Consider the following 27,729-nt stretch of genomic DNA (forward strand, 5'->3'; position numbering starts at 1 on the left):
ACCGAGCTGCATGTCTGTTCGCATTCACCTCCGTCAGAGGTGTTTTCGCTCTCACCCCCCGCACAGAGCAAAGACACGCTTTTCTAGTAATGGTTTTCGGGAAGCTCTGCCTGCAATCGAGGGCATGGCTTTCGGAAAAATCAAAGGGGAAAAAAATCACCAGATCTTTATACGTTTCCACAAGAAAATCTCTTCTTAGAAAAGTAAATGTATTATAGCAAAAAAAAATTTTGTCTTTTTTTTAAATGCCCTATTTTTTGTATTTGTACCGAAAAATAAGACTCTCAAATTACAAATTCATTTCCCAATGGCTCATAAAATAAACGGTAACTTAGATCGGCAGCATATAGCAATTGTAGATCTCCCTTCCCTTCCCTCCCCCCCTTTGTTTAAACACGAAGAGGTGATGGTTCTGAGCTCTGTTCCTGGCTCTCATCAATGACATGGCTGTGTGACTGTAAAGACAGCCAAGATGAGACTAGTTTTCTGTAAAAACAGTGAAATGTCTGGGTAAGCACATGAGCATTAATAATGCTTATATTAAAAATAATAGCTAAAACGTTTTTATGTCACCATTCTTGTAGTTTGTGTTGTTCCCCTCCCCCCCCCAAAAAAGGGTCCTTGCTTTCTGTTTTGACAAAATACTGTATTTACATATTTGTTTTACCTCAAATATATCAGTTTCAGCTCAGTCAGCATAGTTTTAGCAGCAGTTTCTCTGAAGGGTGTATGAAATCAATAAGAAAAGGGAATGGCAGCCAAACTGTAGTTGGAAAAATACCTGGACCAAGTTAGAAATTCCAGATGCTTCTTCAAGAATTTATGAAAAACATGTATTAAACTTGAATGATGAAGAAAATAGCAAGTGTCATGAGAATTGCACAATTTTGTATGGTACCAAAGAAAAACCTAAGATTTATGGTAGATCTTTACTGGGAAAACATTCATCCAGCTAGTCATTAGTACAACACGAGGACTGTGCTGCATGGCCTGTTGTCTGTTGTCAGCTGATAGGCAAAGAGAAGATGCCCTGTTAAAAATTCTCATTTGCTTATTTTTCTTGAAACTGCTGCAGGACTGAATGTGTTCTTAGTGATGTAAGCCTCTCTTTTGATGAGCAAAGGAAGTAAGAGAACTTGCTGCTTCTATTTATTTCCATTTTCAGTAAAAACAACCTCCTTTTTTGGAAGAAAATTTTTTCTCAGTCAAGTTGCCTACTTCCACTATGGATCAGGGCAAGAATATCCTGCTTAGCTAGATTTTGTAACTGAAATAAACCAGGAAGAAAGTTTTGGAGACATAGTGGATTCGTATGGATCATAGTTTCAAATAAATACATGACATACAGATGCACAAATGTATAAGATGTGTAGTAAACAATGCTGTTCTAGAAGGAACATTAAAGAACGAATACAACATAATACCATATAAGAAATAAAAATGAAGATTATATAATAAGCCTAAACAAAATCATTTCAAAAACTAAGCATTTTTATGGTAAAATGCATTGGGAATGTTCTGCCTTTCTATTTCACAGTATCTACAGCTGTCAGAATTTAATGTTTATCTGATTCGATTTCAGGATTGTTCTTGAAGAGATATTCTGCCTATAAACAGAAGATTTTCAAAGTTACATACATTTTCAAGTGCCCAATTTAAAAATGTACACAAACTAGCAAAAACAGTGGATAACATTACTTTAAACAAAATCACAAAGTATTAAATGGCTCTAAGATGTTACCTCTGACAGAGATGTTAGCGAAACCTTTTCCCCACAGCTACTACCCACCACATTCTCCCCCTTGGTAGCAGTGACCCCATCTCTCTCATGGGCTAACAGGACAGCATTTGCACTCCATGGAAAATCCTAGGTGAGTGTACCCTAGGGCCTGATTTCTGGACCCAAAAGAGTAGATAATACAGTTCTTGCAAGTTATGTAATTAATAGGAAAGATCTCATCCTCCTACCACTACAGGTAGTTATCACTCAGTCATCAACAATGTTAAAACAATTAAACATTTCTTCCTGCCTAAGATGATACATAATACCGATACATTCATTTTAAGCTTTTGCTTAGCTAATAAAAATGTTTCTTTTCATTAAAACACTGACTGCTTGTTAATGCATTTCCAAGGAAATCTAGTAAGAAGAGCGGTTCAAGAATAATGCTGTCTGAGTTTTCATCTGAGTTCACTGTAGACCCTGCTTTGAGCAGAAGGTTGAACTAAACTTGAGGTACCTTGCAACCTGAATCACTCTGCAATTCTATGGATTTACTCTTGAGTTTTTCTGTGTATTGTGAAAGGGATTATTAAAGAACCTTCTTTCATCATTATGATTACATGTAGTGTTGTGCCTAGAGCATGGAAACTGATGCCCCTCTTTCTGCAAGCCTCTATGTTACTGCAGAATTGTCAGCATACATAAGAAGGGCAGCGAAAGAGCTCACACACGAGGACCAACTGTAATAGTGATTCTTCTCCTGTTACTGCAGAGTAAAACTAGATGACCCCCTTAGTTGTTACAAAGTGTCAAACCACCCCATAAAGAGTAGCTACAGTATTCTTTGGTTTTAACAGTAATTATTGCTCCTCTGAAGTGCAGGTACTAACCATTAATGAATTGTAATTATGAAAATAAGAAAAAGAATTGAAGTCCTTATGTTATCACAGATTCTTTGGGTCTAAGTGAATATTTCCATTAAGCTTTTTCAAATATCTTTAAGAAAAAGAATTTAATCACCTTACCAGAAAATCGACTGGATCATCTGGCCTGATCTTACAGCATTCATTTAACCCTTGTGTAAGTGTTGGCATGACATGCTTCATTAAGTAGTTTCGTAATGGAATGGATTGGGCCTCCAGTAACTCTTCTTCTTGTCTCTTCACTTCGGCCAAACGTTTGTTCTTAAAATAATGAACAAAAGAAGAAAATGTATAACATTTAGAAAATAGCACTTAACTAAATAATTATGGTGGCCTAGAGAAATAATAGGAGTTAGAAACCACAGAAAAATCTTTAAACCTCACACTTAACAGCACAATTATGAACTCCTTATTAAATCTGGAGCATAGGGCATGCTGAGGAAAGTGAACTGAGCATGAGGAAAACTGAAATAAAGTACCTAGTAAAATTATTTTATTTCTCTCTTCTTTAATACCTAAAGTGAAGGTTATTTTATTCTACTTGCTCCAATTTCTTTAAGATATTTGGCAAAATGACTGGAAAACACTAGTATGTGTCACTTCGAAAATTACTGTTATTGCAGATGCAGATAATTTTTTGAGGGGTCTTTGAACTGGGGTCAGAAGAGTGTTCTAACTCTGAGAAGATCCTTGACTCTCTAAACTGTAAAATATCTCAAAATTTTTAGGCTTTTTTTAGGCTTTCATTTATGTTATTTTTTGAGGCAAAGAGAGCTCAATATACTAAAAAGCCAGTGAATTACATCTGTTTACATCAGCTAAAATTATTCTTGTATTCCGGTCAAATCCAATACACTCAGAAAGTAAAAAAAAAAAAAAAAAAAAAAAAAAAAAAATCCTTGAGTTAGCCTTTCTTCAATTTAATAGCACTTAATAGCATCTGTACTTGCAATAGTTTTAGCCAAAATATTACTCAGACATTTATTGTCCTCTCCTCTCTCATTGTATTCAACAGTAGCCTGAGTCATAGCTAGATACAGCAAGCAGAAGAGACTCTGAAGAAAACTCTGAAGTCTGCTCTTCTATACTCAAGGATGACACAAAAGCCATGTTCCAATAAAGCTGATGTGCCTGATTCATTCAATCCAGGAGTGATATTCAATAAATCATCTGGTCTTTGGTCACTCTACCCAGAGACTGCAGCTAATCTACAATCTAAGGGGTAAATGAATAGTTGCTTAAATTTCCTGAGTACCTGCCTATGTAAGCACACGTTTTGTTTAAACACCTACTTTAGCTTTAAATAAAGTGTAGTTTGTTTTTCTTAAAGTCAGATGGCTTTGAACTGAAAGTAGATAAAAACGTGTTAACTATCCTTGCTAGCCTTTCAGACAATCTTTCTGGAGAGCACAAAATGCGATTTAACGAAGCTGAATGAAGCTGAAAATAAGCATAGAGATAACAAAGAAAACTTAACTCTTGTGTTTACAAGCCAACATAAAAGCCTGTTTAAAAGTGAGCAATTTCAGGGTATTATTTCCCCATAGATATGTATGCACATTCAAATGTAAGAAAAGAATTCCTCCTCAGAATCATCACTTTGTTTTAAATATCTCTGAAAGGAGACAATAGAAGAGCTGCCTTCTGGTGAAGCAGCCTGCCTTTGGGTGAGAGCAAAGAAGTTACCGTAGTGTGTGTTTTGGGTTATTTACCTAGAACGCCCTTAAGTGTGGCAAAGTAAATAAGCAAAAGGCATCAAGTGCAAATTCTGTAAAGTCAGGTACCCTAAATACTAAGTATTTATTAAAATATTAGCAAACAAAAAGCATCCTTCAGACCACATCAGGTATTCCTCACTAAAGCTCTTAACTGTTTTTCTTGCAGGCTGGGAGTGTAGAAGACTCTAGTGCAAACTGGAATATTGATCAGATTATACGGAGTTAAAAGTCTTGTTTGAAAGGCATCTTCAGTGGCTAAAGACAATTCACTAAAACAGAGGATGGAGTGTGTCAAGGAAGTCTGAGCAAAAGCACCTCTTACTTGAATTGAGACTTTCTATAAATTATTTGACAATTATATAGGAAATATATCAAATTATAATAGTAAATATTTAAAGACCAACACAGGAATACCAGAAGAAATATCATTCACATGATTCAGGGCATTTTCCAGCCTCTAACTGATGGAATTTACAAGGAAATTTTTAAACTCCTTTTTTTTTTTTTAATCATTCCTCTTAACAGATGATACAGCCTTTGTCAGAAGCAGAGGACTAAGCCAGACATCTCACTGATCTATTCTACTTTCATAGACTAGAGTTTAAGCACTGCGCATACCTAACATCCTGAATATTTCTCAGTGTCATAAGGATGATAACTAAGACTGTCAGCTCCATAGAAATAGAGTGAACAAAGTGCAGAATTCCTAGAAGATTAGCTATGGAAAGTCATCACTGTAAAAAATTTACAGTGGATTATAGTAGATATTTATAAATGGTAAAATAAAAGAGCTATAGCACAGCAATAAGAAAAAGAGTATCATAAAATTTAGTTTAAACATATGCTGATACACAAACAATACTATGTCTGTAATTGAATAAAGATTATCTTCTTTAATTAGGGCCTCACTATAAAGGTATTGTGAGCCAAATCTGAAGTATGATATAAGGAACTAGAGAGTATATGCCATACTTTCCAATTATAACAGCATACACCACATTTCCAAGCATAACAGATTGCTGGAAGCCCCTTTGCTTCTACTTTTTAAATCACACAAATAATAATGCTTTCGCAGAAATATGTATTAACCTACCCACTCTTCCCATTTTTCCTTCCTTTCAGCCCTTTCCGCAGCTTCTTTACGCTCTTGCTCAGCTACTTCTTCAGCTTCTTTGACAAGGTGCTTCTCAGCTGCTTTGCGTTCTAATTTTTCCTTTTCTTCATCTGTCAAACCATAATTCCGAGGTTCCCCAATTTCTTTGATGATCTCTTTTACAATAATTCTATTCTCAGGATCTTCAAATTTGGCTACATCTTTCAAACAATACAAGAGACAAATTTTCAGGGCTTTTGTCAATTATCAGTGATCATTAGTGAAAAACTGCAAGACCTAACAATATATGGTGCCCACATTGTTTGAATTTTTCATTATAAGGTGCTGTTTTCAGGTATCTATAACTGACAATTTTTTGATATATAAAATTAAATTTTCTATGTCTGAGTTTCTTTAATAGTTTCAGCTAACATAATTTGTCTTTTCAAGATGATGGTACAGAGAAATGTATTTAAATGATTTTTAAAACTGTTTTGCTCAACAGCTGTGGTTTGCCTAAATTTTGAAACTTGAAAATGAGGTCATCGAAGCACCTGAGATGTTCCTTCAGCCAGTCTTATGTCAGGTCATCCAAACTTATGAAATGCTAAGCTTCTGAATCCCACCAACTCTGCCCCCTAGGTTGCACAACAGAGTGATAGAATTTGGCAACAAACTCTCCAAAGTCCATTCATACACCCTTTTTGAACGTAGACCTACCTATAGTTAAACTCTTACTATGTTTTACCTACAAAGCGAACCTATAGCTTCACCCAGGGGCATAGGCACTGAGCAAGATTTATTTCATTCCTTCTCACTTTTAACTTTCAGAGGCTATTTGGGCATCAGACTTGCAAAAACACTCAGAAAAATTGAGACTGTCTTCTTTCTGGGCTCTGTATATATTCAGTGTGGAGGCATCCGGCAGAAGGAGTATAGAAATGTACATGGAAAGGAAAAAAAGAGTAAATTTCAGGCATACAGAGATCAAAAATACAGAGGTGAAGATGGTAAGGGACTGGGGGTGTAAAGGCACAGAGAGGGCTAAGGAGAGCAAGCAGAGAGAGGTGAAAAAGCAGAACAACTAGAATACAGAATTTAGACTAGAATCTAATAGTCCTTAGTATAATTCCTCTGCTTTATGAAGTTATTTTGAAAGTCATTGGCAAAGGATGCTTCTCATGTCTTTCTAAGCACTAATTCTGACAGAAGGTAGGAGTCTGTCACCAATACCATCGTTCCAAGAGACAGTAGTTGTGATTTGGACCTGAGGCCTAAAATCTGGTAATTATCCAAGGCAGGAATGTAACATAACTCTACATGACAAAGTTTCTTTTTTAGTTTCTTCTTTCAAAAAAAAATCAGAAATTACATTCCTGAAGTATTCCAAATTAAAATAATTTTAAATTTTCTATGTCAAGCAGTCCATTATTTCTGTAATTTTAGCTGCACCTGGATATATGAATTACATTGCAAACTATTTTGCAGTAATGAGTTCTTAGAAATATTTTAAATGACTATTTTCTAATCATTTAAAGTACTTAGAATGCTGTCTGCATTGAATTTGAGCTCTCAAAGACTGCAGTCTTATCAGATGGCCAAGCAAGATTTCAATGTAAATGTTACAGTAATCATAATTAATTGTATATCTACAAAGATAAATGTCTTTAAATAAAAAGAGGGTTAGCACTGACCCTAAAAAGGAGTTCATAAGTTAATTTTTCAAAGCAAAGTACTGTTATAATTTTAACATGCCTTTTTGTAGATGATCTAACATACTTGTGCCACCATTCTCAATTTGCAGATGAGAAAAACAAGACACAAAGATAACTGACTTACAGAATTCATTTAGTGAATCACTATAGAAAATAAGGGTTTCCAAAATCTTGAAGCCCACTCCTTTGTACTAATCATATTTCAGACTCAGAAAAAAATAATAAAAAAGCAATTCATATGAACATATGTTATGATTTTCTAAAATTAATATGGAAGTAAGTTTTGATTAATTCAAAACAATATTTAAAGAATCAAGCACAATTCTTCAACCAATCCCCACTGAAGTCAGTAAACCCAGCCAACTTCCTTCAGGATATGACTGAGAAAACAGTCAAGTCTCTGTTTAAATCTGATATTAAATCTGATATGAAAAACAATAGCATCAGCTGAAGAGAGAAGAGCCAAACAAGTATTTACATCATATCATCTCCTTCCTTCTTTAAATTGAAAGACAGTAAAATAGATTTTAGTGGAAAATTGCATGAAGGAATAAGCAGGACAGAATATAAAAATCATTCAGCAGAGGTATAATATGCACCTAGACACTTGGAAGGGAAGAATTCTAAATCTAAAATCATCATATTAACACACCATTTTTATCTACTAGTGCATTTCCTAACAACACAAGTATGGTATTATTTTCAAGATAGTCTCTATAATGACTGACATTACATAAAAAAAAAATTAGGAACTCAATTATCATTAAGGCTGTTACATAATTAACTTCTCATAACCCATCTCAAACAGAGACATTCTTAATATCTGCAGTTTGATTATAGTTCCAGGGTTTTCCCCCTGCTCTCCCCTTCTTTCTTTTTTTCCCCCCCTCTTCTCCATAGCCTAAAAAGAATTTTCTTAAGAGTGCTGTCATCTGGTTCTAATTGCTTTGAATGTGCAGTCTGTTTTGAATGGACAGATCAGGATTTCTCAGACAGTGTGTAAGAAAGAAATTTTTTCCTACATACAGGTATAGTACAAAACAGATGCAGTACAAAACTTCTGCCCTAAGTCACCAATCATTTTCTTTCGTACTTCAGCTATTACAAATTACCCATCTAGTGTCATGGCATCTGAGGATAAATCTAAATTAAAAAAAAAAAGCAATTTCAGCATTTAAATACTATGAAATATGCTATCATATCGATACAGAAGGATGCCAGTGTAGAAGTCTGCAACCTATGTCAGAAAATTATTGTGGTTATTTAGCCTACAATTAAAACACAATTTTTTAAAACAGTTCAACTGTTTGAACTAGTGAGAATGACTCAGAATTCTTAAGGGCATATAGATATTTCTGCAGATATTCTTAAATGCTTATTGTATATTTATTAATATTATTAATTAAAAATATTGTCTATGTATGTCCCTTTACTATATTATTTTTGACCAACATTTATTATTTCATACCAATAATCTGAGGATGTATTTCAAGTTCATCAAAATAGTTGAGAACAGTTTCATCTTCTGTGTTTAACTCTCTGAAGAGATTAAGAGATATCAGGAACCGGTCCTGAGTATAATGAGTTCCAGCAACAACACTCTCCGGGAGATTTATTATTCTGTTTTTAAGGAATTCATCAGGTGCAGTCAAAGAAATAACAAATTCTGTGAAGAACAACATATTTTCTGAGAATTAATTTCTGTGCCATATATTATTATTTTTCTTATTACCTCTTTTAAACCAAAAATTAACATAAATAGATGTAAATTGTATATATCTTCATACAGAAGTTCATTATGAAATGCCTTATATTCAACATCTCCATTTAGAGCAATCCACTGGTATTTATCAAGAGGGAACATGTCTGGAAAGAAGCTGCATGTCCCAGTTTCACTAAATTCTTTCTTAGCACTATCAGCAAGACTATTCTTCTGTAGTACAGCCAAAGTAGGAAGTGACACTGGAAAATTTAGCAACTCATTTGTCAAAAATTTGATTGCCCTATACTGTGATTTTTAATCTCATAAACAAAGGTATCTCTGTTGAATAAAAGTAAATTCAAATAAATTCAAACAGTGCCTTAAGCACACTATGCCACATGCCATGAAATTTAGCATCAGTCATATTTATAGTACGCTGGTAGACAAGAACAACAGAAAGCTTTCAAGGATACAAAAACCCTGTATCTCCCTACTACATTTCAAAAGTCTCATATTTACAGTTTCATGAGGCTTAATCTTGCTCTATTTTATCAACTCAAAAAATCAAAAGAATTTCTGCTTTGTTAAATATTAATTCATATAATTTTGTAACACTATTTTCCTTGTATTTCTGTCTAATATCATTAATACTATTGTAACCTGTTAATTTAATGGGGAGAAAAAAAATCAGGAAATCATTCTTCTGACATCAGTGAGAAATTTACAGACTCAGTCACAGACAGCCCTTGCCCCCAAAAATGTCCCCCGCTAAAGAAAAAAAAAATATTTCCAACTCAGGCAGTTTTCTAAAAGAAGTTTTCTCCAAGGTTGAGAAGGTGTCTTCTTAAAACAGATCCCATGCCTGAAGTCTGTGTTATGGGAGAGAAAGTGGTATTTCTGCAACGCAACATAATAATTCACATTTTCTCTTTCAAAATGCTGACTAAAAGTATCACTGTTTATGAACAAAAGAAATTATTTACTCCAGCAATTCATAAGTGGTAAAAATCTTATTAGAAGCCTACTTTTTGAATCAAACCTTTGTCCCATTCACATAAGTGCAAGGACTAAGGAATTTTTCAGAAAGTTCTGGATTTTCTTCACTTCCACTGAAGCCATTAAATTACCATGCTACAAAAAACACTAAGCATTTTAGAAATTCAACCTCTAAAATGCTTAAGCGTATATATCTTCTAATGCAAAATTTGCCAAACGTTGTTCAAATGTAATCAAAGCTTTCAAAGAAATCAAAAAGAATGAAAACACCAGGAAGCAGTCATTTCTGGATAGATCAAACCCACCCTTTTTAATTCCTAGTTTAACTGATGCATTAAAATCAATTTGGTAACATCTTTCAAGATATCATATTAAGCAGTACAAGGAACTCTACAAAGGGCTAAAAATAAGCTTACTTGTCTTTTTAATATGCCAAGTTCACGAGCTCATGTTTATTCCATTAGTAGCTGCTGTAATCACAACAAAGGAAGTAACTACTATTGTTATAAGCCAGCATTTGATATGGCATTTTCAAAAAAAGAAAGCAAGGAAAAAAAGCCACCCACAAACCAAAACAAAACACTTCTTTTGACTAATTCTTCACTTTCAAATAAAAGGGCAGCAGCATAACATGAATTAGATATTTCTTTTATGTTAAACAAAATGTGAACAGATGGAGTGGTATTTCAGACTTCTCGTTGGTGGTAGCAATGATTTGAAAAATCCTCTGTTTATAAAAATCTGTCAAACTTACCAGGTGTGATTAATTTATCACATTTAGGTATTCTGCCTTTAATTTCCTCTTCCTCATCTTCATCTTCCACTAAAACAAAAGTAAGAACAGATTGACATTGTTATTTGAATCAACAATATCATTGCATTTGCTAAAAAGGTGCCCAGTACAAACATAATTTTGTATATGTTCAAAGTATACTAATGTTTGGTAATTAATCTAAACTGGACCCTGATTTAGAGAGGTCATTAATGCTGCCAGTCACCACAAAATTCTCCTATGGGACGCTAATAGTTATTCGCCTATAGCGCAGAAGTATACACATATATACTGAATTTAAAAATGTGTCCATACCACTGTCCTGACCCTGGCCTCTCTTCCTGTCCCATAAATTCTTCAGCTAAAGACAGAGTCAGGGCTCTGAATACAGAGTAGAAACAGTGTACAGAAGTATGGTTAAAATGGTTTCTGCCTCCAAGTTGTCTGCTCTTCTCCAGCTGAACAGTCAGCTCAGGTGCCTGAAGAGCATCAGCTGAACATGGTAATTTACAACCCAACATATTAAGATAAACAGGACTGATTTTTGTTTTCTTCAATGCCTCATGCTGTAATTTACATGTGTAGATGATACTTGGTCCTAATGCATAGATGGTGCTTACTCAGAGTCTGAAGAATAAGTTACTGACTGTGTGTGTTGCAGAGCTCCACTGAACTCATAGCCACTGAAGTTGAGATATCCGCATAGAATGTGTATTGGCATACTGGCTGGATCCCCTTGTTAAGCGGCCCTTGAATATTATAAATAAATTCTGCCTTAGAAGCATGCTTAGGTGGAGCAGTCCAACACAAAACAATACAGTGTCTTCCATATTCATACATTTACTTATTACTCTGCCAGCAAAGATAGCCTGAAAAATATCTCGCTTAAATTCAAAACAATTTGTTGCAATTGTTTTTAAATTTTGAGCAGCCTGTGAGAACAGGTATTTTGTGTGTCCTGCACAGCAGTCATTGCAGTGTTGATACACAACTAATACAGCAATGAGAAATATAATGATAATGACAATATTGACAGTAGGAAAAACAGCAGTACTTACAATTAAAAAGTTCTTTTGCCTGGTCATAGGTTTCTGGGAACCCATCCAAAACATATCCCTGATTCCTACAAGGCATAGTTTTAAGCTTATCCTTTGTGAATTTAATAACATACTGATCATCTAGATGACCTATAACACAAAGACAGTTGATAGGTACATCATTTATAGACAAGGGATATCTGAAATTATTTTACTAACATTTTCTTTAATTTACCAGAGAAGCCTTTATTTAGGCTCTAAAAATAATTATAAATTTTGAGTAACTATTTGTATGTTACATGTTGCCAGAGATCTATGTGTGTAGCTATAAATTAAACTTATTAGTGTTTACAAGGATATAAATATTAGAACTCTATAGATACTAAAAACTGAACTAGGTATTTTAGAATAATGCAACTGGGTCCCAAGCATTTTTAAACTTTCTTCAGATTTTAATAGAAAAAGGAGGCATTTATAGAGAGAAAAAAAATGTGACAAAGCAATCATATTTTGTATCTACAATAAACAATAAGACTTAAAAATAGCCTTGCAAAACAAATGTGAAATAGGATTTACAGGTTTCACTTTCAGATGAATAGACTGAGGTATGAGGTGGTCTATTAATTTGGCCTACATCACTGCGCAAATGTGTGACAAAAAAAGCTTGGTCTGCCCTGATTTTTCCTCCTCTTGTAACCATTGACTCCAGTTTCCTACTTTATTATTCTTCAGCTTTTGAAAGTCTGAATTAAATATTTATAAAACATTGTAATCATCAAAGTATTTTACATTTTTAAAATACATTATTATTTTAAACAATAAAGCAAAGTATGCAGAAGAGATGTTGCCATAGATCTCATTACTGAAATCTTTGGATGAGTTACAAGTACACTGCTTTGCAGATACATCTGATCCTGATCAGGTAAAACTGTAGTGATAGAATGCATTTTAAGGGGTATACCTCAATAAAAATGTTTAGACTAAGTCAAAAACCACATGACTTTGGTTCACACATGGACGATACTGGTACTTTTGAGTAATGGCAATTTTTATGGCACTTTTTCAGTCTGCAGACTTTACAATTCTTTACAGGCTTGAATAACTGCTATTTACTCTTTGGAGATGTCCAAGATGAGGTACAAACAATTTAAAAACAATCTCATATGACTGCATACTAACTGCTTTTCTCACTGGAATATCTTTCTGCTTTGCAATTATGATAAAGAAATATTTCACTAACTTTTTACTTCATATTATATTAACTGTGTTCTCAGTTCTGAGAAGTAAAGATGATATAATTAAAAAAAAAACTGGTCAAGAATCTAAAGATTCTGAATAATCAGTTGTTACTTATTTATCAATTTATAATGTAAATAAAATGTACAAAAAAAAAACAGATAGATGAAACATCTACCATTAAAAAAAATTACAATATTTAAACATATAGCTTTTAATAGCTGAATTGATTAAGATATTCCTTATACATGTGCAGCCACACACATTTCAATATAGTTGTATAATTTCACAATTGTATTTAAGCTTTTAATAAGGTAAATACAAATGGAGAAGGCATGATTCTTGCTTTTAAAAGGATCTGCAAGTTCCAAGGGACAAATTTATTGCATGATTCGCTATTTGTATAGGGTTGCACTAGTTACCTAAATCCCACTTTAGTACTTGGTGTTTCCTACTCCCATTCTGTTCCATGCTTTGTTTGATTCCATCTAATAACTCTTGTGCTTCTTCTATGTTTTCACTCTCCTCCTCATCATCTTCTCCCTCTTCTCCCATATCATCTGCTTCTACTTCCTTGGGAGCCACAATTTTTTCCTGAAGACAACAATATGAATGGACTCAGAAATACTATGGTTAAATTTTATTTTATACACAGATACAATAAAAGGAACCCCCCTCTAAAAAAAAAAAAAAAAAAAAAAAACCCAAAACACATTCCATTCTATATCTTAATTTCAAATATGTTCCTGTGCGGTAAGGTAATGAGCAACTTGCAATCACTAAAAAGACCTGAGTGCATCCCCCAGAGGTGATAGTATGTTAAAAGATCTTTCCATTCTAATATAGTTTACTAAAACTATTTAGTTTTTTTAGGTCAGAAAAGTGAGAAAGCGAGTAATGTCAACAGCCATACCCAAACTTACAAAATAATTAGTGTATTCTCATTTCTCAATACATTGTGTTGGATATGGTTGTTTCCTATGGTCATTCTTAAACTGCTAAATCATGAAATTCTAATTAATTTTAAAAAGATTCCCAACATTCTAAAATCACAGACACTAAAATATTAACAATACTAGAAAACAGTTAGCAACACACCAGATTTGCTATTGTTTCAGAAACCACATCTTTTATTTTAATGTGATGCAGCTTGTAGTGCTTGCAGAGGTTTTCAGCAATGGTAGATTTCCCAACTCCAGGAGGACCATGAATATAAATTTTGAGAGGCTGCAAAAGATAGATAAAAATTTAACATCGTTCAAACAAAATGGATGGTTTTATTTAAAAGGAACATTCTTTTCCCTATAACTAATAGGAATAATTATCCTTAAATAATTAAAGCTGAAAATGCATTTTAGTTTATTTTACGCTAAGTATTTATCATCTCCTTGAATATCTCCTATATCTTCCACTGACTTTGAGTTACACACTTATTTAATTTAATGGTACAATTTCACCTTTGAAGAAATAGTGTTGTTTGTGTTGTTCTACTTACTAAACTCACAGACTAACTTATGGTAGCGCTATTAGGGTTTGAAGGCTCAAAAGGGACAAAACACAACTCCATAAACAGAACAAAATAAGACATCTTAAACCTCAAGATGCAGTGGATTTTGGAACAAGTTGGCAGATATTTTACTATCCAAATGCAATAGCTCCATTCCACAACTCAAGTAGAGTTGCAGTCATCACAGCTGTTATTTTAACTTTAAAAATTTCAGCCCCATCATAATTCCAAGTTACTAACGATTTCTCCAATTTCTGTTTACCAAAGATTCAGCCTACTGTCCTGACAGAGGTTGAATAACTGTAACCACTGTGTATACATTTAGTAAATATATCATGCAACAATGTAACTCAAAACCATACATGATAAACTCGCTATCCTAATTCAGAAAGTCTGACAGTGCAAACTCTGAAACTTCAATAGAGTAGTGGTCTAGCAAACAGAGGTCTAGCTAGACTTCTGTCTCCTACTTGGCATGCCTATATTTTGTGTTGAATTTTTTGAATTACATACATACACACACAGATACAGAAGTTTAACCCAAACTCAGACCTGAAAATCCTTTCTGGTGTATGCAGGTACTTTCAGGGAACAGCTTTCAACAAACAATATAAGTTATATTTTGTTTTACACCTCCTGAACCCATCAAAGTTTTAACAAGATTTAGACACTAAACAGCTTTATCATACCAAAGACAATCAGTAATTGTATGAATGCTAGCATCTTTCTGTACCTTTGAATAACTACTTCCCTACATAGCTAAATATTTAGGAATTCTGTATTCAGGTAACAGAAAATAGCAAAGTTGTTTGGTACATTACAAAATGGAGGGAGGTAAAATAACAGTTATATGGCAGCTGAATATCTTGATTCACTAAGTATAACGAGGGACACAAAATACTCTCCTAACTACTGAATCTATTACAAAAAAGTTTAAATAAAAAGATATACTTATTGCATTCTAAAAACAAAATATACCAGGGATGTCATATATATTGCATACAGAAACTAATTCCAAGGCAGCAGCTTCTCCATCAGGAAGCTTATTTTCACTTACAGGGTTTCAGTTTTAGGCTAAACAAAAAGAAAATTGTAGTGACATGTTTTAACTAGTATTCTCTTTAAACTTCAATTTAATTTTCAGTTTATATGTCCTCTTATTTTGCTTCTCTATCAGTCTTCCAAGTGTTTTCACTTAAAGAAATAACAGTATGTGTTTATATAATCACTTCTATTTGAAAAAGAGAACACTTTAGAATAGCATACGCCAAGCCATTACCAGTAATCCTCGACTTTCCTTGTACTCTTTGAGGATTTCTTCAATGTTCTCCACCAATCCTGTCTGAGCAACCCACTTAATGCTGAAATTGTCTTTCAGAAACATAGCCTCCATTCGTAGGTTCACAAGTAACATATCCAAATGTGATTGCTGAATGAACAAAAGTACATTTTGTTTTACAGACCTAAGCTATGCATGTTAAAAGGGCAATGTTGGTTACCTTGCACTGGGATGGGACTGGGATGGACTGGAGAGAACAGAAAGAATAAAAGCATAGGAGAAGAAGGTTTTTGCACAAAGCAAACCAGAAATGTTAAGCTTTTTTAAAATTTAAAGATCTTTCAATGTGCATTTATATTTAAGTATTCTCATCAACTACTGGAATAGTAACCACTGAGCAATTATTCTGCACTGTACAGAGGTTCCATATTATTGCAGAAAGCAATCTTTTTCATAAATCTATCAAGCACCATCTTCAAACTAGCAGGGGTCTCACTTTTTTTTTTTTTTTCTCCTCCTATGAACAGTTTATTCCATATAAATACATGAATGTAACATAATTTACATGCGCTGTGTTCATCAGCCTTCACAGCACCTCATTATTAACATTTTTTGTTTGTTTTTGTGATTTTATGTAGGTTTTGTAAGACTGCTCCTGTATGCTCAATGCAGCAGTGACATCAGTGTTTCTCTGCTTCTCTGAATCAGGCTGTAACTCCACAAAATGCTCTGTTCTAGGATGCTTAAACTTTCAGTTTATTTATTTTGTAAATTTAAACATACTGTAGATACTTTTTAGGCATGTTTTAGGGTAACACTTTTGTATTGAAATAAATAAGGAAATAATATATTTCATGGTACTATACTTTAAGTTTACATCCCTTCCTTACATAATAAAAGAAAAAAATGTACTAACTGTTAACTCTTTGCTCAAGAATGCATTTTCTCTTGGAATCATCTTGATTTTTCCAGGTCCAACATTTTTGCTGATACACTATCAAGAAAAAAAGTATAATACATAAATAAATTCAGATTCTTTGAAAAAAGTGAACAGGATTTCTGGGGATAATATCTGTGTTTTAAATTTTACTTTACACTATACTTGAAAAATCAGTACACTGACTTGAAATACCAACATTATATTTACTTTAATATTAGTATTAAATACCTCTGTTTTGCTATATATCAAGCCCTCTGCACTAAAAACCCGAAGTGTTGTAAAGCTCTTAAATCTATATAGGACTTCCTACTGCTAAGATCTAATTGAAGACCTATTTTATTTCCCAGCACTTCCATTTCAGAGTCTTGAAACGTTTAATTTTGTTGAGAATCAGGAAAGGTTTCGAGGTCAATGGAACAACACCAATAACTCTCCATATTAGTATTTTCATTGCATCTGTAGATAGATAAGTTGTTAGTTATTCCTACAGCCCTTTAACAATAGCTTTAAAAAAATGACTAGATTTCATAAAAACATAAGAATGGCTTTACAGGACCAGATCAAATCTGCATATATCCCAGTGTTCTATCTCCAATAGTGGCCATTAGTGGATGTCTAAATAAAAGCAAGAACACAAAAAGTGCATATGATACTCCTTCCTAATACTCTCCTAGCCTTTAGCTATTTTCATCCCAGAAAATTCCTAAAGTAGAAACGGCTTCTGTGTATTTAGTAACTCTCATGGTATTTCTCTCCAATGTACTTCTCCAGTCTTCCCCTGTGCTGGTACAGCTCCCAGCCAAGGTAGCTCTCTGCAGAACTCTACTGATGTCTTCCTGTTACTATAAGAACCGTCCATTTACTACTGCCCTCTATTTCATATCTTTAAAACAATTATAGACTCATGAAAAGACTGACTCTCTTTTCCTAGGGTGCCTATTAGCTTCTCAACTGCTTTTGGTGAAGCGCTGCTTTGAAAGCCTTTGAGAAATTCAAGTAGACTACATCAGCTCGCTCATCCTTGTCTGTATTTGCTGGTTACTTTAAAGAACTTCAGTAGGTTTCCAAAGTAGGTTTTTCCTTAACAACAGCCACATTGACTCTTCCCAAATAGATGATATGTCTCTGTGTGTCCTTTAATGCATTTACTTATTACAGTTTCTAATAACGTACCTGGTTATTGGCCAATGGTATTACGCATGCTGGTGTGTAATTCCCCAAACCTTTCAGGAACCTTTCTTTCTATATTGGCATCATATTTATCATGAATCAGTTTTCAAGTGCCACGACAATGCTAAGCAGGAGGTTGTACATGTGAATTAGCAATTAAGTTATTTCATCCTTCTGTTATTTCATAACTGTTCGGTGAATACCATGAGATTCTAGTGATTTGTTAGTGTTCATTTTGTCAGTCCATTCTATAACCTTTTTTACAGTCATTTCAGTTTTATACAGATCCTCTAATGAGTCATCCACAAAGAGATTCTGAAACATCAAGATGTTTCCAAATTCTTATCCACTCACACTAATACAAAGTATCTCTGCTGTTGTCTTATCTTCTCTCAGTGCTCATTTTATACCATAACCATCTATTGGCCGTATAGATTTTCTGGCAGGCTTTTTGTTCCTTAAGTGCTGAAGACAGACTATTCAATCTAATTCTTTTTTGACAGTAAATCTTCAGCTTTTTTTTTTTTTTTTTTTTTTTTTTTTTGGCCTGCTTTATTGTGGTTCTTACATGTATCCTGCCAGATTTTATGGTCGTTTCTATTTTCTTCATCCGGACATAACTACAACTTTTTCAAGGCTGCCACCTTGTCTCACTCGGCTTACAGTTTAACTATGGCAATTTTAATTTTCTCTTTCTCAAGCTTTTCTTTCTGGGTAGCATGCAATGGCCCTACACTTCTAATAATGTAACTTTCAATAGCCTCTGCCATCCTCTAAGGATTTAATATTGTTAGCCTCTTTTATGCTCATTTTTATGTAACAGGTGCATTTTATATATTTTTTGTGTGTTATTATGGTTGACCACAACTGCACTGAATATTTTGACCATTGTTTCTTCCAAAGGAACGTTGACCAACTGCCTTCCGGTCAATTAAACAAATTGGAAGATAGTTTGTTTTTTCCAAGCATCTTGAAATAAAGATCAGAAATAATCTGAATATCCTCCTGCCAAATCAAGGGCAGATCATTTTAAAAGACTTTGAACATCTAATTGCAGAACTGTGAATCCCACAACAATATCTAATTCAGCAGAGCTTTCTTAAGTAACTCTTCTACTGAGGTTACCCAGACTTTTATCAAAGTTGGCCTTGCTGAATCTGGTCCAAATAATGCATTTTGTTTAAAGGACACAAGTCTTACAAAATTTCAAAATATGTTTTATATCAGTTGCTATACAAGATAATTCAGGAAGACCCAGAGACACCTATTTCAGTAAAATGTATAGCTTTCAAAACCTTACAAATGTCTGAAAAAAGAATTAAATCTCTTACCTTTATTAATTCTTTAAGAGTGTGCATAGATTCATCTACTGCAACTATGTAGTGAGTCTTTGGCCTATGGTCTGCTATGTTTTGTAACACCCTAAAACATAGCAAGTACAGTCAAAGTAACAATAGTTAGGGAAGCAGATTGGCGGATTCAGCTTTTAGCACTAAACATGTTTCAAAAACAGTCCAAAGACAAAGGATACGTAGAGCCTTGGAGAACTTTTCAGAACATGACAATTTCATATATATTTTCCTTCATAAGAAGCATAACTAGATATTCTACTTGGCCAAAAGTCCCAAGAATAAAAAGTAACATCTCTAGAAAATATTAATTAAGCTACTGCAGAATCCATGATCCAGTTCTGTGAGTTAACTGACACCATGTTCTAGTTTCAGTATCGCCGGTAATTTCTTACGAGCACAGCACCAGTGCAAGTCAGACAAAACTTCCAGAAGGCCTAGCTAGTACTAAAGAAACTGAAATCTCTGTTTGACTCAACCAGAAGAGCCAAATGGTGTTCTTAAAAAAAACAAAACTAAAAGTCTCAGTACTCTCCTGGAAGATTTAGTTTTGTTACCTAGCTAGGAATCAACTATTTTTCAGGTGAAACTTTATCTACTTACGCGGCTAAATCAAGAACATGAATGGTTGGAATAAAATTGTTTCCATCTCCAAAAACAGGTATTGAAGGAGTCTCACTAAGCCAAGCCATCTGAAAATACAAACAGGGAGTGAAATGAGAAGGAAAAAATTACTTTTAACTAGAGCTGAAAAAAGGAATATTTGTGTGCTTGGCAAACCTATGTATTCAGGATTTTAATGTTCAGTTTCTTGAATGATTAAGGGAAGCTGTAGTAAAGAAAACAATTCTGAGGAATGCTGACTGACGGCTGATGAAAAACAAGAAGCTTTTTTTAAACAATACTCCTTGGTCTTGAAAAAAGGTTATTTTTAGTACTTTGTATCTCAAATAAAAAAATGCTTGGAAAAAAAAAGAAAGATGTTTTTCCCAATTCCTGCAGTCCATTGATTTGGCAGACATTTTCTAACTACACAGTGCATACTGGGATACTGTTCAAAAACTAGGGAAAAACTAAAAAGAGTTTAGATAAAAAAATGGAAATAGCTTTCCTTGTAGCTAGAACACATTTCAAAGGGAACAAAATATCAGTTCTGGTCATAAAAGCACTAAGTTTATGATAGCAAAGCTATTAGAAATGCATTCCATTCCATTGCAGTTTACCCTTAGAAATTAAATTAACCTTCAAAATTATCTTGGATGTCTACCTTAAAAAAATAATGCAAGATTCCTTCTCCAGCTCCATACTGAAGTCCTGAAGCAACAACATAAGTTGAAAATTTACGTTTGTTCTGTGAAATAAAATCAACAAGAAAGTTTTTATAAAAATATGGTATTGTAAATGGGACAGCAGCTTACCTTGAAACTTGAGTACTCGAGTACTATATAGGAAGTGCTTAAATTATATCACTTAAGGACTGGAGTCAGATCAATTTTTACATAACTTTCAGTTATATGTCATATTGCTAATATTTCCTCAAAAAGAATGTTGCTATCAGAACTGATCTGTCTACACTTGAACAGAGATTCTAAAAAAATTCTTAAGAGTACTCATGCTTCAACATTCTGGTTTCAGGGAAAAAAATTCTGAAAACCCTTGAAGCTTTTATTTATTGGCATTATACTTGTATTTGACTTTCTGAAGGTGTGGGAAATGCTGGTTCAGTACTTTTATAATCACTTTACATTCATTTTGAGATATAATTTTAAACAAAATAAGTGGATTATATCAGTGTCTTCCTAAACACAGATCATGATCAACCTCCAAATTTTTTGCTGACCATTATGCAAACCCTGTCATAAATTTGTCTCTCATGTTTATGTAAAATGTTACCACTTGGATCAGTGTTGAAGATGGCTATACATAGAAAATAAACACTTTTAAAATCATCTTAATAATGAAAACTTCAAAGTGAATCTTTTAAATGAGGACCAGTCATTCTGAAATATTTAAAACTGAAACAAAATCATTAAGTAATTTTCATGTTGTAAAGATTCTAGATATTATCTTATCTGCATAACACTAATTAGCCTGCATTTACCTCCAAAGGCAGTAAATGCCCAGATTTGATATCTATATTTTGTGAAGGGGGGAGGGGGGAAAGGCAGCATCTTTTGATATCATCTTTAAAGTATTTCAGAAACAAAACTAAGAACTCTGTCAGCCAATCTTCGATTATAGAAGCAAAGCATCATATGAAGGGATGCCATGTTATACAGCAACGTATTTGTATCTGTGTACATGTTTTTATGTAGCTACCTATAAAATTAAACTTTGTAATAAAAACTGTATCTCAACTCAGTTGAATGCAACAGCTTTTTAGTAATTGTGTGAAACAGATTAAAATCACAAGAGATCACAGATGGCAAAAGAGTTCCTAAACTTAGTTTGCTTGGGTAATACTATGACAGAAAGTAGCTGTTTGTACCCAAAGAGCAGCAACTCCCAGCTTTGTTGTGGACTGTACGCAAGCCCCAGGAGGAGGAGGCATGCTGTAAGTTCCATCTCCTGGAAGGAAAAAAATACCTCTTTGGAAGCACAGGAGAGGCCATTTGTCATCTCCTCTAAAGAGGAAGGTAACAAGCAGGATTTGCCTAGCATATGTCTTTGCAGTAACTTCTGTGCCATTTGTAGAACACAAACCAGTTTGGCACCCTCTGCTATAGCTCACTGAAATACAAACTTTCAACATAGGTCCAGGTCATTGGTAAAGACCTTCAAGTTTCTGTGTAATATTCATTAAAGCCACTAGATGTCACATTCTAGCCATTATAATCAGTTTTGGAGTCCCCCCCACCTATCTCTAGCAAAACGATTGAGGTGGGAAATAGGTCAAAACTCATGGACTCAGGAACTGGGATACCACTGAACACGCAGGTGGGAAATGAAGAGATGTTCTCTCCGTGGCAGATGTTCCTGCAGAGTTTTGAATTCAGCAGGACCTTGGAGACAGTGACTTCTCTCAGAGAAACACAGCCTGGATCCCCTGCCACACAGGTAAAGGTTGTGATAAAAGCACAGATTTTCAGCTCACAACTCTTGCTGAATTTAAAGAAAAGTATAGGTGGGAGACATCCTAACTGAGAGAGGTGAAGTCTTGCCTAAACAACAAGAGCTGTTGGATTGAACTCCAAATGGAGGTAAGAAAAGGGCTAAGAAACCCTTCTACTCTTAGGGGCAAGATTTTGTCTATATGACTGACATGGGTACTGAATCCTAGCATTTTCTGCTGTTCTATTTGCAGGACAGTAGTTACACTGCCAGTCAAGGACCTTTCTTTCATAAATGGCACATTCTCCAGATGCCAGTGAATTTAGGTACTACTAAGAACTGTAACCCAGAAATCTTCAGCTATCAACGGAGCAAGATAATTCTGATCTGCTGAGAACAGATGCTGAAGAGACTTCCTGTTCCAAAGTACTTCCAGAAATTAAGCAGGGGCAATGACACCCGTTGATGCAGATCCTGGAGGAAAAAGGGCTCTATTTGGAAGGCCTGCAAGAGGCATATCTTCAAAATACCCAAATAGCAGTACTTAGTGGAACAATCTGTAGCAGTACCCTGTCTTCTTAACAGACATTCAGCATTGCAAACATTTAAAAGCTAATTGTATATGAATACCTTTATTAGCTTGGTTATGTAGTGATTCAGCACTTAAGAATACTCAAACAAATTGGGCCAATGGGTCATCTATGGGCTATTGGTTGCAGAACTCATTATGAAGTTCAGTGGACCTTGTTGCAATTTTCATGTTTCTAATATCACAAATATAAGAGTTATTCCATAATCTTAGACCTCCATGTTAGTGCAGGAAAAGTAACAGTAATTTACCACTCTTTTTTCAAGCTGCAACACAAATTTTGCTGGCGTTCTGTAACATTAAACTCATGTAAGAACAAAATACAATTTCTAGTGCTCTTTTCTCAGCAGGGCGTAAGACAACAATTTGTATATTCAATTCAGAGCAAAAATAATCTTTTCTTTTCCTGTATAATTAGTCATATAAATTTCTGTTATGGATGCTGAATTATTTCATTTTCACCTACACCTCACTATGGAAAATTTAGCACACAAAGAGAGCGACCAAATGCCTTCACCGCACAGCATAGTTCCTTGTCTTCCATTTCTCCTTCCTAACTTCCACAGACTCTAGAGACAGTGCCAATTTTCTGAAGCCGTGAGGCAGGATCTGAGCCACTGTTGCTATTTATTTAATAATAGCTCCTAAATGCACAAAGAGGTTTGTTCTCTAAGAAGATTAATAGTCTAATCAGGCAGAGACAAATAAAGGTGAAGGAAATGAATACAAAACACACATAAAGTGATAATATTTGCTCTAGTTATTCTGGGTCAGCTCTGTGGCCACATTGATTAAAATCAACAAGGTCTCTGCTCCATGCGCTTAGTCTATCCAGGAACATGCTAGGTGTGGCCCAAATTACTAAAGTATTTACCAGAACATCTAAGTATTCCAATGAGACAACATAACATGCTATTATTTCAAGACAGATGCTACTTTTCTTTAAAACTATGCTAATATCCCTTTCCTCTACCTTCTTTCATCCTTGAGCCTTTTTTTCCCAAACAGGCTCCAACTTCAATTCTCTCTGATACAACTACTGAAACAAGTTTTTTTTTTTTTTTTTTTTTTCTTCTTAAATGAGGTAAGCATCATTTAATCACTACCTAAGGAAAAAAGAATTTGGAAGGTAGAGATTTGTATTATGTAGACAAGTTTCAGAAAAGATTATTACCTTCTTTGTACTTGATATTAATAACAGGTATTATTGCATTCATCAAGAGAATAACATACTCTTAAAATTTATTAAAATTGTTGGTAACTTCTGCTATTAAGATAATGCACTAGGTAAAAAGACCCAATAACCTATACTTAAGCAAATTCTTTACATACAGTTTTTCCAAGTTTGAGAACAAGTTTTTCAGCATTTATGTGATCTATAAAGTTAGGATGAGATTTTCTTCTGCGATAATCTTCATCAGTAAAAGCAATTTCTGAATCCTCCTAGGAAGGAAAAACATTACTGCTATACATCCCTTAAACAACAATTTTTAAAGGCCAAAATGGTTTAAAAGTTAAACAAAAATCTGTTTTTTTTATTTGAAATTCTTAATACTTCAGCATTTTGAAAACATCAATAGTTTGATATTTTCACAGCAAAATTTTTAAAGTACTTCTTATATTTTTAAAAAACATGGAAATTTGTATTATATATAGCATTATATAAACATGAAAATTTTTTTGTGTTGTATTGATTTTGTATGACTGAAAGACAGCACATATTGTGGTTAACATAGGTCTTATCTCTTGCCAAACAGTCCCTGACGTTTGCACATAAGTCTCCCCACTCTTTGTAGCCCAGTGCCTAAAGCTGTCTAGTGGAGCAAATTTGACAACTTCGGGAGCAAACAGTGGCTCAGGTGCAAGAATTGCAAGAAAAACAGACTTGCTGAACCTTACTTGCTAGTCTTGAGATTCATACTGGAACGGTTTAATTGCATACATTTAATAGAAAGCATTCAGTGAAAAAGAAAGGTTTTTTTATTGCTTACTGGGTCAAGGGGTTTGCTTTTTGCCCAGCTCATTATTGTTGAAATGAGGATGAATATCTTCAGTGTCTCAAAACGCTGCATCTCTGTATGTAGTGCTATTTAATAAAAGAAAAGGATATTTTTATTGTAAACTGTATTACTCAAACAGTATTTTTGCTTTTACATAAAGGTCCCATATAAGCAGCTTTTTTATAATATTCTACATGATGTCCATTTTTTTTAGCAAATGCTCCTTGCTTGGCTTGGTATAAAATGAATCTAATAAACAAATAATGATATGCCAATAAAGAATTACATTAACATGAGGGGAAAAAAAAAACAGTCCATACCAGAAAATGATTCATCTCTACTGACTGCTGAAATATTGAAAGAAAATAAAAGTTTTTTTTGGTCTCATCAAAACAGAATAATCCACAGAACTCTACAGAAAGTCTCCTTATTTGAGTCTACAGTAAAATAGTTACATGTAGGTTATAGTTTGTTGATTCCTCTAAAACTTATGATGTTATCACAGTATTTACCCTATGAATACAAGAGCATAATTTAGTTTAACTACAATATAAAGAATAATATTGTACTGCCACACCCACTATGACTAGATTTTATAATCAGGAAAAAGCTGCAAAGAGTTTATTAACACTGTTTTTCACTGCAGTTTTGAGTCAAAATGTAGTTAAAATATAAAATATTGAAATATTATTTGAATATCACGGGAGCAAATTTTCTACCCACTTTCTAATTCGTATAGACAAGATGGCAGTGGATAGTTATTTGGGGAAATAACTGCCTACACAGATATGTCACTTAACAGTGTTGGACCATTCTATGACAGCTTCTCAAGCTTATGTATTCTAGAGTGCATTCCAAGGTCTCTTGCTAAATAATTGAAAAATTCATGCAGCATATCTCCATCAAGGAACCTAGTTTTATATTATAGTATACTATAAATACCAGATTATTTCATATTACCATACATCTATGGTAAACTCTGATGGCTGTATAGCAACCAACTTTTTGTTCAGCTGATGGCTGTACTAACCAGAGGCAGCCCATGTTGCTTCCTCAATTTGATTTGCATCCTCAGTGATATTATATAAAATGATCTCGCACTCAAGCAAATGACTTAGAAGTTCATCTCGAGAAGAGACCTGTGGAAAAAAACAGTTAGAATCCTTCATTAAAAAAAAAGAAAAGAAAGAAAAGAAAATGTATACAAAATTCCTTTTCTTTTTAAGTTTAACTTACTGATAGAATGTAGTTTTCTCACAGGTAGACTTCTGAAGAGGATGTTAGAATAATTTATAAGACTGATATCAAACTATGTCAGTGAGATAAAAGTAAGGCTGATGTATAAGTTAAATATTGAAACATCTAATCTACAACATACATTAATATAGTTCAAAAAGAGATAAAATTTTAAGTGGAATTTTAGGATCTATATCTTGAGTGCAATTGTGAGTATCCAAAAGATATTGATGTTTTTTATAGGTATTTTTAACATCCATCAGCTGGCAGAATGGAAAAGGTCAGAAAAATGTCAGCTTTTCTGCAAAATAAAAAATAATCTTTGTTCAACAAAAATGATAGGATGTTGTCTGCATCACTGACAAATGCTCTGCATGAGAGTGGCAATTAAGATTAAATACTACTAGCCATAATTTTCTGATTGAACAACTCAGCTATATAGAAGCTCATATAAAAATTTTCAAATGTTTGAAGAGATTTTGGATAACCAACTTGAGACACTTAAAGGCAATCTTACTGTCAGAAAACGTTAAGCAATAACGTTCTTAAAAGCTAGCCCCTTTCAGTTAGCTAAACTTTGAACATATCTTTGTACACAGATGTAGGTATTCAGAATAATTAGTCATTAGTGAAAGTAGTGATTTCAGTGGATAGTTAGGAAGGGAAGATACTGAATTTGGTCCCAGCAGCAATGTGCTTAAAATGGCGCTAAAATACATAGGAGAGATGAGAGAGATACTCAAGGTGTGTGTTTTCAGGGGAAAAGAAAGCAGGCTTGTGGCTCATGGGGTAGATGATATCCTGTTCAAACCAGTCATTTTTTTATCTATTGTAAGTCCACAAAGTCCCTTAATTTTAACATTTGCTGGATCAGACCCAATGGGGAGTAGATGACAGTGTGCAGGAAGCAGAGGTAATAAAATACAGGCATAAATCTTCCAGCAGCAACAAGAGACCATTAACATGGGTCATTTTAAATGACTTGCAATATTTCTGACGTTGTCTGATGGTGACCTGAAATATTACTTACTGCATAGGTTTCTACCGCAAAAGATGGTTTATTGCTCTCCACTTTGGAAAGAGTCCCCACTACTTGGTAGACTCCCTCCTTCGGCCTCTGGCCTCCTTTCAAGTTAGAAACTTCAGCATCTGACGTATTTTCATCTTCTCCCTCATCCTCTTCTAGGTCTTCAAGCGACGCCCCAACAACGCACTTGGATAAATACTGCAAGGCACAAGACAGCTTTGACTACTACTACACGTCACCTCACGCGCGGCCTGCCGTGGCCGCAGACACCCCGCCGGCTCGCCCAGAGCCTGCTGCCGCCACCCCTCAGGCTCCGCCGCTTCGGCAGCGGAGCTTTGCCCGGATTTGTGCCCCGAAGGCCATGGCGAGCGCTGCTCCTCGCCCCCCGGCTGAGCTTCCCCCGGCTGCCGCCGCGGCCCCCCGCTCTGCCGGGCCCCGGGCCCCCGGCCCTCGTGCCCCCGGCCCTGCCGCCCTCGCCGACGCCACCTCGCCGACGCCGCGGCCGCAGTGCGAGTCCAGGTGGTTGAGGAAGACGCGCTGGCTCCGCGCGGGCGTCGCCGCCGCCATGGCCCGCGCTGGGACGCGGCCGTCGCTTAGCGACCGCGCGGGGGCCGAGCCCCGCCCGCCCCGCCCCGCCCCCCCCCGCCGAGCCGCTGCTCCCGGCTG

General features: G+C 34.8%; 1 protein-coding gene and 1 long non-coding RNA gene across 4 annotated transcripts; one reads left to right on the top strand and one right to left on the bottom strand.

Moving 5' to 3' along the window:
- Positions 1-276: 276 nt before the first annotated feature.
- AK7 (adenylate kinase 7) lies at positions 277-27,714 on the bottom strand. 3 transcript variants are annotated; one of them, XM_064512102.1, is made up of 18 exons: positions 27,550-27,713; positions 27,067-27,261; positions 25,831-25,939; positions 24,792-24,886; positions 24,133-24,243; positions 20,428-20,511; positions 19,764-19,852; positions 19,143-19,233; positions 16,618-16,695; positions 15,702-15,851; positions 14,014-14,142; positions 13,338-13,509; positions 11,701-11,829; positions 10,625-10,693; positions 8,641-8,838; positions 5,458-5,678; positions 2,749-2,907; positions 278-1,607 (listed from the first exon to the last, which is right to left on the bottom strand). In XM_064512102.1, the coding sequence occupies exons 1-18, from the start codon at positions 27,628-27,630 to the stop codon at positions 1,557-1,559; spliced, it is 2,211 nt and encodes a 736-aa protein (XP_064368172.1). In that variant the 5' UTR covers positions 27,631-27,713; the 3' UTR covers positions 278-1,556. The 3 variants fall into 3 exon arrangements, with proteins under 3 accessions (XP_064368173.1, XP_064368172.1, XP_064368171.1); XM_064512101.1 differs by having other exon boundaries at positions 2,744-2,907; XM_064512103.1 differs by lacking the exon at positions 15,702-15,851 and having other exon boundaries at positions 277-1,607; positions 2,744-2,907; positions 27,550-27,714.
- Positions 3,526-5,959, top strand: LOC135328452 (uncharacterized). Its single transcript, XR_010389325.1, has 2 exons — positions 3,526-3,868; positions 4,531-5,959. It is a non-coding gene; the product is annotated as an uncharacterized LOC135328452 (long non-coding RNA).
- Positions 27,715-27,729: the final 15 nt, after the last annotated feature.

This window comes from Dromaius novaehollandiae, chromosome 5 (genome assembly GCF_036370855.1).
Source record: "Dromaius novaehollandiae isolate bDroNov1 chromosome 5, bDroNov1.hap1, whole genome shotgun sequence".
Classification (NCBI taxonomy): Eukaryota; Metazoa; Chordata; class Aves; order Casuariiformes; family Dromaiidae; genus Dromaius; species Dromaius novaehollandiae.

Bases quoted from the DNA above. Each gene is read 5' to 3' on its own strand.
- AK7 (XM_064512101.1), bottom strand. From the start codon at position 27,630: ATGGCGGCGGCGACGCCCGCGCGGAGCCAGCGCGTCTTCCTCAACCAC. The intron at 25,940-27,066 runs GTAAGTAATATT...TTTTTTCCACAG, and splicing joins TTGCGGTAGAAACCTATGCA to GTCTCTTCTCGAGATGAACT. The intron at 15,852-16,617 runs GTTAGTACATTT...TTGTTCATTCAG, and splicing joins TCTTGAGCAAAGAGTTAACA to CAATCACATTTGGATATGTT.